The sequence below is a fragment of the Canis lupus genome, chromosome 32 (genome assembly GCF_011100685.1).
Source record: "Canis lupus familiaris isolate Mischka breed German Shepherd chromosome 32, alternate assembly UU_Cfam_GSD_1.0, whole genome shotgun sequence".
Lineage (NCBI taxonomy): Eukaryota > Metazoa > Chordata > Mammalia > Carnivora > Canidae > Canis > Canis lupus.
The window spans coordinates 37,023,926-37,040,218 of record NC_049253.1 but is presented as its reverse complement, the minus strand read 5'-3'; the positions used below and the strand labels follow the sequence as shown (position 1 = coordinate 37,040,218).

The window sequence follows — 16,293 nt, the reverse complement described above, 5'->3', positions numbered from 1 at the left end:
TGTGAAGAATGCATAGGATGATCATGAACATAAGAAAACATGTCTACACTGACTGGATTCAATGTTTGGCTTAAAGTTTGAATCTTATGTTTTACTTCTATTTTTCTATGTGACTGGTACAATGTTGTATGCATATGTATGTACATATAGCCCTGCAATAAGTGACTTCTTTAATTAATTTAATTACTTATATAGGACTGGCAAAGTCGCTAAAGTTACTCTGTCTTTGAGGCTATGTGTAAATGCTATCAAAACAGTGATAAATTCAACAAAAATAAAAATTGTTCTATGAAACAATTTGAGACAATTTTATCTGTTTGACTTGATTTTTCAAGATTTTGATCAACTATTTTTTTTTCCTGTATTATTGGAAGAAAGTTTAAAATTTAAGTGGGCCAAATCTATGCTTGGTACAAAATACTGACATTAATATCTCCCATAATTATTTTGATTAAAATGTATTGCTAGACATATTTTCAAAGGCCAAATCTGTTTATGTCTGTGTGCAAAATTTGAATTTGGCATCTGTCAAATCAGAGTGAACATTTTAGTGCATAGCTGCCCACACATACACACACAATTAATAATTTTAGAGCTTATATAAATGTGCTTGTCTATAAAAAGGATACAGGGCAGCCCGGGTGGCTCAGCGGTTTAGCACCTGCCTTTGGCCCAGGGCATGATCCTGGGGTCCTGGGATCGAGTCCCACGTCGGGCTCCCTGCATGGAGCCTGCTTCTTCCTCTGCCTGTGTCTCTGCCTCTCTCTCTCTCTGTGTCTCTCATGAATAAATAAAATGTTGTGTTTAAAAAAAAATAAAAAGGATACAACATGAGGACTCAACAGAGGGTATTTTATTTGCATAAAAATTACAAGAAATTTGATAAAATGTTAATACCATATGAATTTACTTTAGCATACAATCTCCTTTACTCCTGAATTAAAGTTGTTACTCAGGAGTATGAATTTCTCCTGCATTTTGTAAATGCTCTGACCTGCTACTAGTTTATCAGCAAACATTAGCTGGGTGTTGTCATGGCAAATGGGAAAAAAGTTTTTAATCTGTCTATGTAAGTAGGCCCACTGCTGACAGCAGATAAGGGAGAGAACAGGAATAAAGTGTAGTGCTGAAGTATGAAAAACTAAAAGGTTAAAAAAAAAAGCATACTTGTCCTTTAAGAATTTCTTTGAATACTATTTTTAGAGCAACATGCAAATAACATAATTGAAGAAGATCCACACAAATCAAATTGGAAATGTCATAACTTAAGAAGTGGGTACACAAATATAATTTTCATTTTGGCTTGAAATATGCATGAAGGTTTTGATCTTCACCAAGATGAAAACAAATGATGAAATCACTTTCATATAATATTCAGTCACACTTTATAGTTTTCTGAGGAAAAAGATGCAAAAGAATCTTCTCTTTTACCTTTAAACAACAGTACAATGTTATCTTGGTTTACCTAGCCTCTGGTCAATTGTAACTCTCTTCTCAAAGCATCTTCTGCAATTCCTTTCTGTGAATCCAAAATGCAATTTAAAAAGGCATACTTTATTTATTTATTATTTTTTTAATTTTTAATTTATTTTTTATTGGTGTTCAATTTACTAACATACAGAATAACCCCCAGTGCCCGTCACCCATTCACTCCCACCCCCCGCCCTCCTCCCCTTCCACCACCCCTAGTTCGTTTCCCAGAGTTAGCAGTCTTTACGTTCTGTCTCCCTTTCTGATATTTCCCACACATTTCTTCTCCCTTCCCTTATATTCCCTTTCACTATTATTTATATTCCCCAAATGAATGAGAACATATAATGTTTGTCCTTCTCCGACTGACTTACTTCACTCAGCATAATACCCTCCAGTTCCATCCACGTTGAAGCAAATGGTGGGTATTTGTGGTTTCTAATGGCTGAGGAATATTCCATCGTATACATAGACCACATCTTCTTTATCCATTCATCTGTCGATGGACACCGAGGCTCCTTCCACAGTTTGGCTATTGTGGACATTGCTGCTATAAACATCGGGGTGCAGGTGTCCCGGCGTTTCATTGCATCTGAATCTTTGGGGTAAATCCCCAGCAGTGCAATTGCTGGGTCGTAGGGCAGGTCTATTTTTAACTGTTTGAGGAACCTCCACACAGTTTTCCAGAGTGGCTGCACCAGTTCACATTCCCACCAACAGTGTATGAGGGTTCCCTTTTCTCCGCATCCTCTCCAACATTTGTTGTTTCCTGAAAAAGGCATATTTTAAAATGCCAATTCAAAGTGGCATTTATTATTCAGGTGCTTTGCTAATTCAGTAAGTGTTTAGCACCCATAATGTGACTAATTGGGCTCTGTATGCAACGGAATTACTTAAAAATCAAAATACACACACTGTGTATTTTGTTTGCCAGTTAAGACTTATACACACTGGCCAATTTAAGCACACAGTGTGCTAGGCTTCGCATCGCATGCAGACAAAAATGCTATGGTGGTTTAGAGATTTGGGTTACTATGAAGTGGGGAAGTTGGGAGCGAACTTCCTAGAGGAGGTAAGTTGGGAAAGCTGTATATGTCAAATGCAGATGAGGAGAAGGGAAAGACATTATTTGGGGTCAGGCAGACGCAAGAACGAAAGGGAAAGGGTGAGATAAATTAGCCGGTAGAAAATAAATCAGCTTCTTAGAGTAGATCTGTGTGTTTTGAGTGGTGGGGGAATCAGGCTTCCATTATAGCCTCAGGCTTTCCTTTTAGATCTACTTCCAGTTCTAAAGTTCTCACCTCTCACCTATCTTTGTCTTCTTGATATTACTTACGGCATTCTTTTTCTTGTGCTGTCTTGATTCTACCTGGTTAAGGTGTCCACTCCAGAATCAGAATATCCTTTCTTATAGTTCCATGTACTGAGCAGTTTCCTATTGCCTGTTTTGTTTATTTTGTTTTGTTTTTAGCTACCTGCATTTCTCCCCTTAAGACTGTTCACAAAAATCCAGGAAACCATCTAGGTTTAACCTGACCAATGCACTCGAGTTCCACCAAGGTTTATTAAGCACTTACTTACTAGGGGACAGGCATGTATAGATGAAGAAGGCACGATTCATACTCTCCTGTATCTTTCAGCTGGGTAAAGGCTCTTTAGCGCCCCAACTCTGCTTATATTATCCTCTACTACAACTGCAGGTTAATTTCTACCAGAACAGAAAAAAGTAAAATTATTTATAAATGCTAAGAAGCCTAAAACTCACCCTGAATAAAAATTACCAGATTATATCTGTGAAGCACCTGTGGTGAAAAGGTGACATGGTAGTTTAGATTCTAGTTCAGTCACTTGTAATACAGCTTTGAACAGGATGCTAATACGGAAGGGGAAGTGACATTTATATGTGTCCAGCACGATGATTGGTATCGGTTATATATTATTTAATACTTATAGTTCATACCACCTCCCACCCCTCACTTCAAAAAACAAAAATAAAACCAACAGTATCACCGAAAACAAAATAAAAAAAACCCTATATTTTTCCTATTTTAAAGATGACCCAAACCAAGCCAAGAGCTTGGTTTTTCAGACATATTTGAGATTTGAGACTGGTCTCAAGCCCTCAGGTCTACCACTTATTAGGATCTAGGCTAACTTAGCCTAGTTATTCATTCATTTATTCAATGTTCACTATATACCAAGTACATTGCTTGGCACTGGATTTTAAGAGAACAATGTGACATGGTCCCTTCCCTTAAGTCTCTTACAATACAGTTGAGGGAGACAGCATGTAAGGAAGCGCTTGTAATTAAGTGATAGGTGTACTTCTGGAAGTCTATAAAGAGTAGTGTGAGGTACAAATGAGTTCATTCTACCCAAGGCTGGCAAAAGGCACAGGTCAAGAAAGCTTTCACCGGGGAGGTTCACAGAGTCACCCATTGAGTTAGGTGTGTCTGTGGAAAAGAACAAGACATTCTACCTGGAGTGAGCACTGGGGCCTGAAACAGGATGGTAAGAAATGAAGGTGGTTCGGGTGACTGGAGTGAGCGAGCTACAAGTTGGGAGTAAATAATTCACTTCTCTTGCTAGAGGATACATAGATAACATTTATACAGTGTTCGGTATAATGCCTGAGACACACGAGGTATTTAATAAACGTTCCTGTTCCTCTTTCAGATGCTTCATTTGATTACATCCCCTTCCAGCTCTAAAGTCTCATGATTTTCTTAAAAGATTTATTTATTTATTTATTTCACACACACACACACACACACACACACACACAGAGAAAACACAAACAGGGGTAGGAGCAGAGGCAAAGGGAGAAGTAGGCTCTCCATTGAGTAGGTAGTCTGATATGAGGCTCGATCACAGGACCCTGGGATGGTGACCTGAGCTGAAGGCAGACACTTAACAGAGTGAGCCACCCAGGTGCCCCAGAGTCCCATGATTCTACCATACTGTATGAGTTCTTATGATATATTGGTTCATACACGGTTTTACACATAGTACATGTTCAATAAATAGTCTCTACTCCAGTTGGCAGAGGACTGGGTAAAACAAGGTGTGAATTTTGATAAAGTATTAAAACAAAAGCTGAATTTAGCTTCAATCCTTTCTTTCTCTGTCCCTCTATGGTAACGTGAATACAATTTTCCTTGTGTATATGTGACTGTTGTGGAAATGCAGAGATTCAGCATCAGTTCAGCATACTGGGACATAATTCAGTATTTTACCAGGGGAACTGCTCACCTGCTCACAAAACCATGAAAACTGCTTTTCCGTCCCCACAAGTTACTAGATCATACTATCAGCCATACTACTGGGTGGAGATTTGAAGGCAACATACCATACAAGCACAATCTTAGACTCATCATTTTCTATACTGAGTTAATACATGTAATACATCAAAATAGCACTGGTACATCACAAGTAACCAATAAGTACTAGTTCTTATTTTACATTCTGCTAAAGTTCTATATAAATGTACCAGGAGCAGAGTAAGAGCAGTGCAGTAGAGCTTGGCCATGGGAGGGAAATACCAAAGCTATCAAGAGGGAGGGCAGGAACATATCCAAGAGTGTGGCATAATCTACTGGGACAAATACTTTAGGCAGGAAGATATCCTTGCTATGACATGTGACCTGAGGTGCTATATATCCAGTGGAACTTAGCCCCATTCCTCCCCACCATCTACCAATTCAGGTGGGATGGCCATCAAAGTGCCTCTTCTAATGGTGAAGTTGCCCCCCTCTGGAGTCTGTCTTTTTTTTTTTTTTTTTTTTTAAGATATTTATTTATTCATGAGAGACAGGAGAGAGAGAGAGTCAGAGACATAGGCAGAGGGAAAAGCAAGCTTCCTGTGGGGAGCCTGATGTGGGACTGGATCCCAGGATCATGACCTGAGCCAAAGGCAGATGCTTAACCGCTGAGCCACCAGGTGCCCCTTGTAGTCTTTTAAAAAGGCACAGTTAAGGGACCCCTTAACTGGTGGCTCAGCGGTTGAGCTTCAGCTCAGGGCATGATCCAAGTCCCACATTAGGCTCCCTGCAGGGAGCCTGCTTCTCCTTCTGCCCATGTCTCTGTCTCTCTCTGTGTCTATCATAAATAATAAAATCTTTAAAAAAATAAAATAAAACTTAAAAAATAAAAAAAAGCATGGTCAAGTTTTAGGCAAAATCCTATCATAAATGAATTTAATGTCAAATCATTTTTCCTATTAAGAATATTTGTGAACTGTTTGGTATTTTAAATTACACTGTCAGATTGATTTTTTTTAGGTGTATATAAATTTTGACAAAATATAGTGATGATGTTGAGTAGTTGCCTCAGAAAATAAAATATTGGGGACATGAAAAAAACACTTTTTAAGATAATGGAGACATGTATATATTCTTCTAATGGACTTCAGGACTTTTACTTTTTTGGAAAGCAAAGATATGGTCATTTAGTCAGGTAGAAAGATACACTGTTAGGGAGGAAGAATACTTATTCCTAACAGCAAAGCATAATGAGGCTAGTGATGATAGAAGAAGGTATATCGTCAAAACATATTTTGTTTGATCCGTGCCAGTTTTTCTCACTCCACACATCTTTGAGAGCTACCTTAGAGTAAAGTAGATAAGGGTCAAAGTAACAAAATGGGTTATAGATTTCCACTGGAACACAAAAATACAATAGCAATCCCTCCTCCTCTACCATTGCCAAAGTCCTTCCTGTTTAAGGATCTCAGAATCTTTTAATTGGCTACAATGATCTTTTGACTTTATCATAATATTGTAACATGACACCATGCTAACTGAAGCAATCTGTTAAAAAAAAAAAAAAAGTCTTCAGAGGGAGACAACCCATAGGAGACTCTTAATCATAGGAAACAAACAGGGTTGCTGGAGGGGAGAGGGCCGGGGGTTGGGGTAACTGGGTGAAGAACAATAAGGAGAGGGATCCCTGGGTGGCGCAGCGGTTTGGCGCCTGCCTTTGGCCCAGGGCGCGATCCTGGAGACCCGGGATCGAATCCCACGTCGGGCTCCTGATGCATGGAGCCTGCTTCTCCCTCTGCCTGTGTCTCTGCCTCTCTCTCTCTCTCTGTGTGACTATCATAAATAAATAAAAATTAAAAAAAACAAAACAAAACAATGAGGAGAGCATGTGATGTAATGAGCACTGGGTGTTATGTAAAACAGATGAATCACTGACCTCTACCTCTGAAACCAAGAGTACACTCTATGTTAATTAATTGAAATTAAATGAAAAAATAAAAAAGTCTTCATTATGTGGCTAGTTTCCCACCATTTTTATAGCAGTACTGCTATAAGCATTTGAAATACTGAGATATGCATAAAAAGCTGACATATAATTTTAATCTTTTACCTTTATTAAGCTATTCTCTGTGTACTTACTGTAAGTTACCTTAATGACAGGTCAGAATCTTCATTATTCATACATTTTTTTTTCTAGAGATTTTATTTTCCAACAGCAAGTCAAATTTGAAGTTCATCTGTAACCATGTTTAAGAATGAGTGAATACTGGGATCCCTGGGTGGCACAGCGGTTTGGCGCCTGCCTTTGGCCTGGGGCGTGATCCTGGAGACCCGGGATCGAATCCCACATCGGGCTCCCGGTGCATGGAGCCTGCTTCTCCCTCTGCCTGTGTCTCTGTCTCTCTCTGTGTGACTATCATGAATAAATAAATAAAATCTTTAAAAAAAAAAAAAGAAAAGAATGAGTGAATACCAAAGGAAGACACTAGCATTCTCAATAGAGTTTTTTTTTCATATATTAGCATCTCAATGTCTGGCTACAAATTGGTTTAAGGATACTTATCCTCAACAAAGCTGTAGGAAGATACTATGTGACAGTTAATTTCAGCATCTTTTGGTAGTAGGAGTGTTTGTAAATGTCTGGCATTCTTGTTATTAGTAACAATGTTTTTGCATGCTTATTAAGTAATATGTTAGTGGCTCTTCTGGAATATTGTGGAGTTAACATTCTATCACGATGAGGGAAAGTTTAAATTTTACTATATTTTTGGTGAAAAATTAAAGGATACATTGCTTGGTGTTTCAAGGGGCTTATACCTTAAACTAATTACTGACTTTCACGTTAGAAGTCAGGTTATACGAGTTTCTTTGCCACAGCAGTTGTGGTAAACTTGCTCCCAAACTGATCATAGGAGATTTTAGTATTGTATTGTGATTAGGTGTAGTTGCCTTAGGCCCAGACTGTATGTTTGTTTGGCTGATACCAGTTTTGAATTGAATGAAACGACTAAATTTCTCCATTAGTCGGCTTGAAAAACATAATTAAGATGTTCTAGGAATGAGACTCCTCAGTGAATCTCCCCAGTGAGGAAAAATAGCTTATTTCTAAGTGGAAATCCCCAATTGTCACACCACATCAGTCATCTGACATATAATCTGGCATGTACTTTAAAGGTCAGGTCTCTGGATGAAGAATTTTAGCTTAGTGGGTCATGCAGCAAAAAAAAAAAAAAAAAAAAAAAAAAAAAAAAAAAAAAGCCTGAATCCAGAGCACTGTTTCAGCATTGGTAGAAATAGCTTCTCTTCAAATAGCAGAGGGGAGGGAAGAAAAAAAAAAAAATCGAATATTATTAAGCTCAAAGTCTTTTGCCTAAGCACAGCTCCCTGTGTTCCATGAACAAATTGGGAAATCAAACAGGCATAGGGATAGAATCTCGTCCATCCCCTTTCGTAGAAGTTGCATACTGGAGTCCTGTAGGCGCAACTTACTTGGTCTACATTGAAACAATTTAGGAACTATATCGCAAAAATAAAATAAAATAAAAATAAATAAAAATAAAATAAAAAAATAAAATAAAATAAAATAAAAATAAATAAAATAAAATAAAATAAATAAAATAAATAAAATAAAATAAAAAATCCAGGTATCTGGCTTCTCCTGAGAGATTGGAATCCCTGTCCACAGTGGGCCTGTATTCATGAGGCCGGGATCGAGGTGGTGGAAAGCAGGCTGAGGCTGAGGATGCACATGCTCTGTAATTCGCCATTCTCTTACACTCCCCAGCGTCTTACACTCCTGTTCACTTTGCCTGCCTCATCCTAGCAGGTATGGAGATGCCTGCAGCTTAGGAAATGCATGCAACGGGTGTCCATCCATCCATCCATCCATCCATCCATCCATCCATTCCTGGCAGGCCATTCTCTACGTTAAAGGAGCCACGGGGAAAACTCAACGGCTGGTTTTGCTTCCAAACGCTTCTAAATTTGCTGTTTTTCAACCTACTTTTGCAGAATGGCCTAAAGTGCGAACGTGAGCATCGAAAGGTGGACCTTGTGGTCCCAGCCCTGCCACTGGCCGGCTGGGTGACCGTGGGCGCGAAGGTTCTACGAGTGCACGAGGTTCTCTTGGCCACAGGGGCTAGGTGGCCCGTCAATGCACCCAGTACCTGCCCCGAGCGCCCGACCCGGGCCGTGGCGCCGCACGCGAGCTCCCGGAGGCCTCCTCGGCGACTCTCCAGGCGCAGAAACGCTTCCCGGCAGCGGCGCCGGCCGCAGGGTGCGGCGCGGAGGCTTCAGAGGTCGGCGTGCGGGCCCCGGCTCGGGTTCCGCGCGGCCCGCAGCTCCCGCGGCGCGGGTGGGCGAGCGGACGACGCTCCGGGGAGGCTGCAAGGCCGGCTCGCAAGTGCAGCGAGGGGTTTCTTGGCGGGGGCGAAGCTGCGGGCGGCACGTGTAAGCATCCGGAGGGACACGCGGCTCCTCGCCGAGCTAACGGGTCCCGCTGCGTGGAGCGCGGGAAGCGGCCCCCAGGCCACGTCCCACCTCGGAGCCGGCGCCGCAGAGGCCGGACGTGAGCGCCCCCAGCCCCCACCCCCACCCCCCACGAGCACGGCCACGCCCCCTTCCGCCCCACGTGACAAGAGCCGGCGTCGTCACTTCCGGCGGCGCGGGGAGCGCGCCTGCGCAGAGCGTCGGGCCTCCGAGCGCGGTTGGCAGCGGCGCGGCCCCGCCGACGGCCGCGGGGGGCGAGCGGCGTCGGTGCAGCTCCGGAGGCGGCGGCGGCGGCGGGAGAGGCCCAGCGCAGTCCCGGAGGGGTCGGCCGCCCGCCCCTTCCCCGTCGCCCCCCCGCCAGGTGGCCCCGCCCCCACCCCGGGCTCGCGCTCGCGCTCCCGCTCCCGGCGCCCAGCGAGGCGGCTCGGACGCCCTGGGGCGCTCGCGGAGGTGGCGGCGTCGCCCCCGCGCCGCCCCGGCCCCGCCCCGCCCCGCGCCCGCCCCGCCCCGCCCCGCCCCGCCGCGGCCCGGCCCCGCCCTCTCCGCCGCCCTCTGCGGGAGCCGGGAGCCGGGAGCCGGGAGCTGCCGCGGGGCCGCGAGCGCGCTCGGCTCGGCGGCTCGGGATGTGAGGCTCGGGCGGCCGCAGCGCGCGGGGCCGGGGACTCCCCTCTCGCTCGCCCTCTCGCTCGCCCCTGCGCGCGCCCCGGGGCCTGCAGCGCGCCGGCGGGATGAAGAAGTTCTCTCGGATGCCCAAGTCGGAGGGCGGCGGCGGCGGCGGCGGCGGCGGAGCGGCGGGTGGCGCGGCCGGCGCGGCGGGGCCCGGCTCCGGCTCCGGGAGCTCGTCGCTGGGGGTCCGCGTGTTCGCGGTCGGCCGCCACCAGGTGACCCTGGAGGAGTCTCTGGCCGAAGGTACGGGTCCCGGGGGGGCTCGGCCGGCGGGCGAGGGAGGGCGGGTCGTGGCGGCGGCGGCGGCGGCGGCGGCGGCGGCGGGTCCCGTGCGCTGCTCTGCGCTCGCCCTTGCCGCCCTCACCTCCCCGGCGGTGCCCGCCCGCGGGGGGTGCCTGAGAGTCAGCCCTGCTCGCCGCTGGCGGCTCGGACCGCTGCACACTCCTCCCGTTACTGACTCCAAGTCCTTGTCGGGACCGTTCCTCCTTGGCGCGGGGAAACACACAGCAGACGTCCTGGCGAGTGACGCGGTGTCGTGGGCCAGCGACTCGTTAGAGGGTCAGACCGAGCAGGACCGAGGCCCCGCTCTGCCAGCTGCGGCTCAGGCCGCTGCAGGGCCCCGGCCCCTCCCCCGAGCCCCCACGGGCGCCCCACGGTACCGGACCCTGCAGCCCGCACTGTCGAGCTGGGTTTGCTCTGACTCAGTCCGCGGTTGCGAAACAGTTTGTTCCAGTGCGTGCGCTTGTGCGTGCGTTGGAGGTGATGCTTTCTGCCCCGAATTGTTAGCGGGTTGATTTGGAGGATCAGGTGAACTTGAAGTCCGTTGATCTTTTTTTTTTTTTTTTTTTTTTTTTTTAAGGACCGTCGTCAGACAAGGTTCTGTTCATTCATACCCTTTCAGTACGTCTCTCTGGTACTTTAAAGGGGGCTAAGAGGGGATCCCTGGGTGGCGCAGCGGTTTGGCGCCTGCCTTTGGCCCAGGGCGCGACCCTGGAGACCCGGGATCGGATCCCACGTCGGGCTCCCGGTGCATGGAGCCTGCTTCTCTCTCTGCCTCTCTCTTTCTCTCATAGTGTGTGACTATCATAAATTAAAAAAAATAAAATAAAATAAAAGGGGCTAAGAAAGCAGGTGAAGTTTTGCATTAGGCCCTTCTTTACCATTACCAGTTTATGTCAGCGGTTGCAAGTCCGCTTACAAGAAAGCTTTACACCATTAAAAAAACAAAACAAAACAAAAAAAACAACAAAAAAAAAAACCAACAACAAGATCCTGCACTTTAGTTTTGTGTTTCCTGTGTAACTGGCTTGTAGAAGATAGTTTCTCTTATTTATCGAATGCTCCATTTGATCTTTGGAGTTTTGTTTTTTTGTTTTTTTTTATCTTTGGAGTTTTTAATGGCAGAATATTACAAAACAGATACTTTTAAAGTTTCATGAATAGTCTGTTGATAATTGGCCCTCTAACGTCCAAGGTTAAGAGAAAAGAAATTGAAGAGAGTAGTTTTAGTCCTCTGAAAGTCAGACATTGATGTGGTTTGGACACAGTAGACTGAGATTCCACGTAACGTTTTTCGAAATGCCATAAAGAATAGCACATTAGTGCGAAAGAAAAATATGAAGGTTTTTGTTTATAGAATATGTAAAGAGAGAGAAATCTTGAATTATTCAGGAATGGGTGTTACTGTTTTGCAAGCCACGGCACCTAGTAATGAGCCTAGCCAAACCTTGGAGAGGTGGGAGAAGGATCCTTAGCTTTTCAAAAGAATGAATATATGGTGATTGGTTTTGATAGACAGATTTACTGTGCTGTAAAATTTCCGGGTTCTTTATTGTACACGGATTTCCAATGTTGGTTTAGATTGAGTTGCGGGTTTTAAGAAGATACGGCTATTAACTCACATGCTGTACGTATTTCTTTGAATTGCAGTAACTAATTGAAGTGTGGCTTGAGTGGTATTACACTCACTTCATTTCACAAAATCCCAGATGAGTTTTTTATTTAGTAGAAAGAAGACATTAACGTTTCATCAAACTAGACTTTGGATTTGTGGCTTTTATCACTGCTCTAAGCATACCCTACCATTACCCTAAGCAAGTCATTTTCAACAAAAATTAAGTAATTTTGAAAAATAAAAATAAAAATGAAGAATTTCAAAGGAGGAGTGCTCATTCAACCGCAAACAATAATTTAAAAAAAATTCAAGGACTAATGTCACTGTTGGGAGTTTTCCACTAGCTTTTGCTATAAATTTTTCGTTTTTCTTGGGAAAATCCATAATCAAGTGCTAGGATGAAGGAGGAGCTGAAGAAAACCATTTTTGGAAGGTGGAACTTCCCCACCACCCAACTCCACCTCTTGGACTAGATTTTTACTTCGTCTTTTCTGGAGGGGAGGGGAGACTTTCTTCCATTTTGTGTGTTTCTCTCACACACGCATCTGAAATTGCCTATATTCAGTTTACTTTTTGGTCCTGGCAGTTTTTTCTTATTTCAGATGCTTACTATCCTCTCTCCTTTCCAAATAATTTAGACGATTTGAACAAGATGTTTAAGCACAAAGTCTGGTTCACATTCAAGAATGATCATTCAGTAATTGGCAGATACATTTGCTGGATTATAAGATTAGGGCAAGTGCTGTGGAAAAGCATTAGATTTTAGAGTGGGACAAGGGGTGAAAACAAAGACCAAAAAACAAATTTGGTAGGTTTTACTTTTTTTTTTTTGCTTTGGGTCCATGTTGTTTAAACAGGGCCAAGACTGTAGGTGCTGTGCCCTGAGGTGTTTTTGCCATGCTACTGCAAACATATGCATCTTGTTTAGAATGGCCTCTGTAGTGTCTTTGAGTCATCAATAGATCTGCTAGGATGCAATGAAAATTGCATCATTGTCTCATGTTCTGCCTCAAACTCTCCTTCTCTTTCTCTAAGTATATATTTACATATTTGATTCTTATTATTGAGAGTAGTTATGTTTTGTAAAGTCACTGAAGAGTGAGTTAGTAAGTACTGAACCATTGCCCTTGAGAAGTACACGCAGAGGTACTGCAAAAGACACTGTTCACATTTTTGTCAACCAGTCAATATATAACTTTGCTTTATGTGTATTTCTATTTAAAGATCTTATTTAATGTATGTTGTTTACTCATTAAAAGTGAACTTACAGCTAACAGCGCTGTAACTCATGTCTAAATGAAACTTAGCTAAAACATTTTCTCTCTAAGGGACATCACAGCCTTCTTGAGCTTAGGAATACTAGATGACACTTGGGCACTATGCTTGGGGCCATTTTAAACAATGAAATCACCAATAAAAAGCACAAATATGAGAAAAACATGACAGTAAACACACTTCAAAAAGAGCCCTTGTTCATAAACAAGGCAGGACACTATCTTGTTGACTCCAGCTGGCCTTCTCAAAATTTCCAGCACTATACTCATATCTACAAATCATGAAAATGCCATTGTATTGATTTTGGGAATACAGATAAATTTTAGCAACTACATAAATTTATAAATATGGATCCCCAAATAATGAGAATCAAGTTATGTCTGTATGTATATATATGTACACATATACTTGCGTTTTATATATCATATATTTAAATAAACGGCATCTCAGAGTTATGTTGTATGTTTAAACTGTTGGAGTAGTTTCTTCTCTGAAGTATACACCTTGTATCATAGTCTCTAGTTAAGTAGGTGTATGTTTGAAGATGCATATTACACCTTGTGCCTTTTTAATTCCTGCTTAAAGTTTAGAGGACTAATATTATTATTGTGGAGCATTTTCATTGTTTTTCCAAAAACAGTTTAGTTTCTGGAGTGCATGCTAACCAGATCCAATTTGGGCCCATAGAAATGAGATGGAGCCATAAGTAAATTTTAGCTTGAAATAGTGTCAAATTGACAAGCGTATGTAATTCAGTATACTCTTTAAAGTTTTTACTAAAACATAGAACTGGCTTTTTGATCACATACATCCATAGGCCTTCAGTGCTAGTTAGAGGATTTAATATTGATTGATAATAGGAAGAAGTTGGTTCTCAATGTGTTTGATTCTCAATGTACTAAGTATGTTTGGTACAAAGTGCTTAAATAAACGGAGAACCTGGAGACTGGGACACTATCCATGATTTGTTGAGGTAATCTAATTATGAGGTTTTGGGGGCTGGATAGGAATGGTATTTTGAATATGATTGCATGGGTAAGGATAAGACTTTCTGTCATGGCTTGGGGGTTGTTGGTACTGTCAGTACTGGTTATTGGGAAGCCAGGAATATACTGCAGACTTCTGTACAAGGAGCTCAGTAGCTCTCTCAGAGTTAACTGATTAGATTAGGGTAAGTTAATTTAGGCTAAGCATTAACCAGCTCTCACTGTTAATTTTACAGGAAGGTAGTAAAATACATTTGATTTTGCAATATAAATCAGTCTGAAAATAATGGACTTAAGCATGATATTTCATTTGTAGAAATTATCTGTGGCTATCCAGTAACTTGTAACTTAAAGTTTCTGAGAGAGGATAGAGCAGAAGGGGAGGATTTAACAAAAATATTGATAATTGTTACTACTCCATAGCTATTAAATGCCTTTTGTGTGCCAGGCTCTGTAGTAGGTACAGTGGAGAACAAAACATATATTTCTTTGTCCTAATGGAATTTACAGTCTAATATTGAAGATAAACATTAAACAAAAATCATCAAGTTAATGTAGTTAATTTTGATAATTGTTATGAGAAGAAAGCACAGGATTTTATGAGAGAATAACTGATTCGGTTTATATTATTGAAGGATCAAGAAAGACCTTTTTTGATATTTTACCAAAACTCTGACGTATGAGAAAAATTAGGTAAAAGCAGCGATGTTAAAGTGAGGGTGGTATAAAGTATATCATGAAGAGAGAAGTCTCTATGTGGGAAAAAGTTTCAGAAACTGAAATATGCCCAGAGCTGGGGACTACTATTGAATCACTTGGAGAAAGGACCCAAGATGATATTGGAAAAGGTGTCCAGGATCCAAGAATTTAGGATTTTAGGTTTTATGTGATAATACAATGGGAAGCTACTGAAGGATTTAAAATAGGGCAGTTACATGCTCTGATTTGTATTTTTACAAGATCATTGTGATTTCTATATAGAGACTGGTTACAGTCTGTACAAATTAGATGATTAGTTAAGATAGTGGCAGTAGGAATGGAGATGAATGTAATAATGCTTAAATGGGAAGACCTGGTGATGGGGGGGGAGGGTATTGTAGGAACTGTGAAGTAAGACTTGTTTATGCTTGGGTTGGAGGTATCAATCATATGCTGAGATGGGGAAGAAAAGAGAAGGAACAGGAATTTTTTTTTTTTTTTTTTTTTTGCAGGGGAGTGGATAGGTGGGGGAGAGTTAAGGAGGGTATCTAGGAGTTCCAGACATGTTTTAGTTGAAATATCTGGGGGGAAATAAGTGTCAAGTAGGAAGCTGAGTATGTGGTTTGGGTTTGGTACGCAGCAAAGGTTTCTGGGCTTAGAGATAGGTATTTTTGATAACTGAGCATTTGGCTGTCACTGAAGGCCCTGGGAGAGGATAATGCATAGGGAGAGAGTATAGAATGAGAAGGCACTCACTGAAGGACCCTGGTAGAACATTGGTCTCAGACATTGGTGTTTATCAGAATCATTTGGAGGCCTTGGTAAAGCACATATTGCTGAGCCTGACCCCCAAAGTTTGTTTCATATGTATGGGTAAGGCTCCTAATTTTCATTTCTAACAACTTGCTCACTGATGCTGCTGGTCCAGAAACCATACCTTGAGAACCACTGATTTAGAGTAAAAAGGAGCTGCCAGAGAGTTATGAAGAATACCAAGAGAATCTGATGCTTTGAAGAGGAGGGATTGTTGCTGAGAAGTCATCTTGATCACATTTTTGGGCCATATACTCACATTTATGCTTCGTTCTTTTTTTTTTTTTTTTCTTTCTCAGGTTTTATTTTTAAGCAATCTCCGTACTCAATGTGGGGCTCACACTCACAACCCCGAGATCCAGAGTTGTATACTTCATGGACTGAGCCGGCCAGGCACTCTTCGTGCTTAGTTATTTTATTTTATTTTATTTTATTTTATTTTATTTTATTTTATTTTTTATTTTATTTTTAGGTTAAATTAAATTTATTTATTTAATTTATTCATGAGAGACAGAGAGAGAGGCAGAGACATAGGCAGAGGAAGAAGCAGGCCCCATGCAGAAAGCCTGATGTGGGACTTGATTCAGAGACTCCAGGATAACGCCCTGGGCCAAGGGCAGATGCTCAACTGCTGAGCCACCCAGACGTCCCATCCCATGTTTAAGTTCTTAACCTACCTTTTAAATCTTAGCTCTGGTATATCCTGATAGTACTCTGCTCCAGCCACAGCGTACCCCATTTG

General features: G+C 42.5%; 1 protein-coding gene and 1 long non-coding RNA gene across 5 annotated transcripts in view; one reads left to right on the top strand and one right to left on the bottom strand.

Annotated features, from left to right (window-relative positions):
- Nucleotides 1–831: 831 nt before the first annotated feature.
- On the bottom strand, nt 832–1,898 carry LOC119867144. The gene is made up of 2 exons (XR_005382559.1): nt 1,845–1,898; nt 832–1,519 (listed from the first exon to the last, which is right to left on the bottom strand). It is a non-coding gene; the product is annotated as an uncharacterized LOC119867144 (long non-coding RNA).
- Nucleotides 1,899–9,931: 8,033 nt separating this feature from the next.
- The window catches only part of BMP2K (BMP2 inducible kinase), a 114,856-nt gene continuing 108,494 nt past the window's right edge, over nt 9,932–16,293 (top strand). For 3 of the 4 annotated variants that reach the window (XM_038582332.1, XM_038582333.1, XM_038582331.1), the window contains exon 1: nt 9,932–10,127. In XM_038582332.1, coding sequence (XP_038438260.1) covers nt 9,947–10,127 — 181 coding nt within the window. In that variant the 5' untranslated portion in view covers nt 9,932–9,946. The remainder of the gene's footprint in view (nt 10,128–16,293) is intronic. The other variant, XM_038582334.1, reaches the window with a different exon arrangement.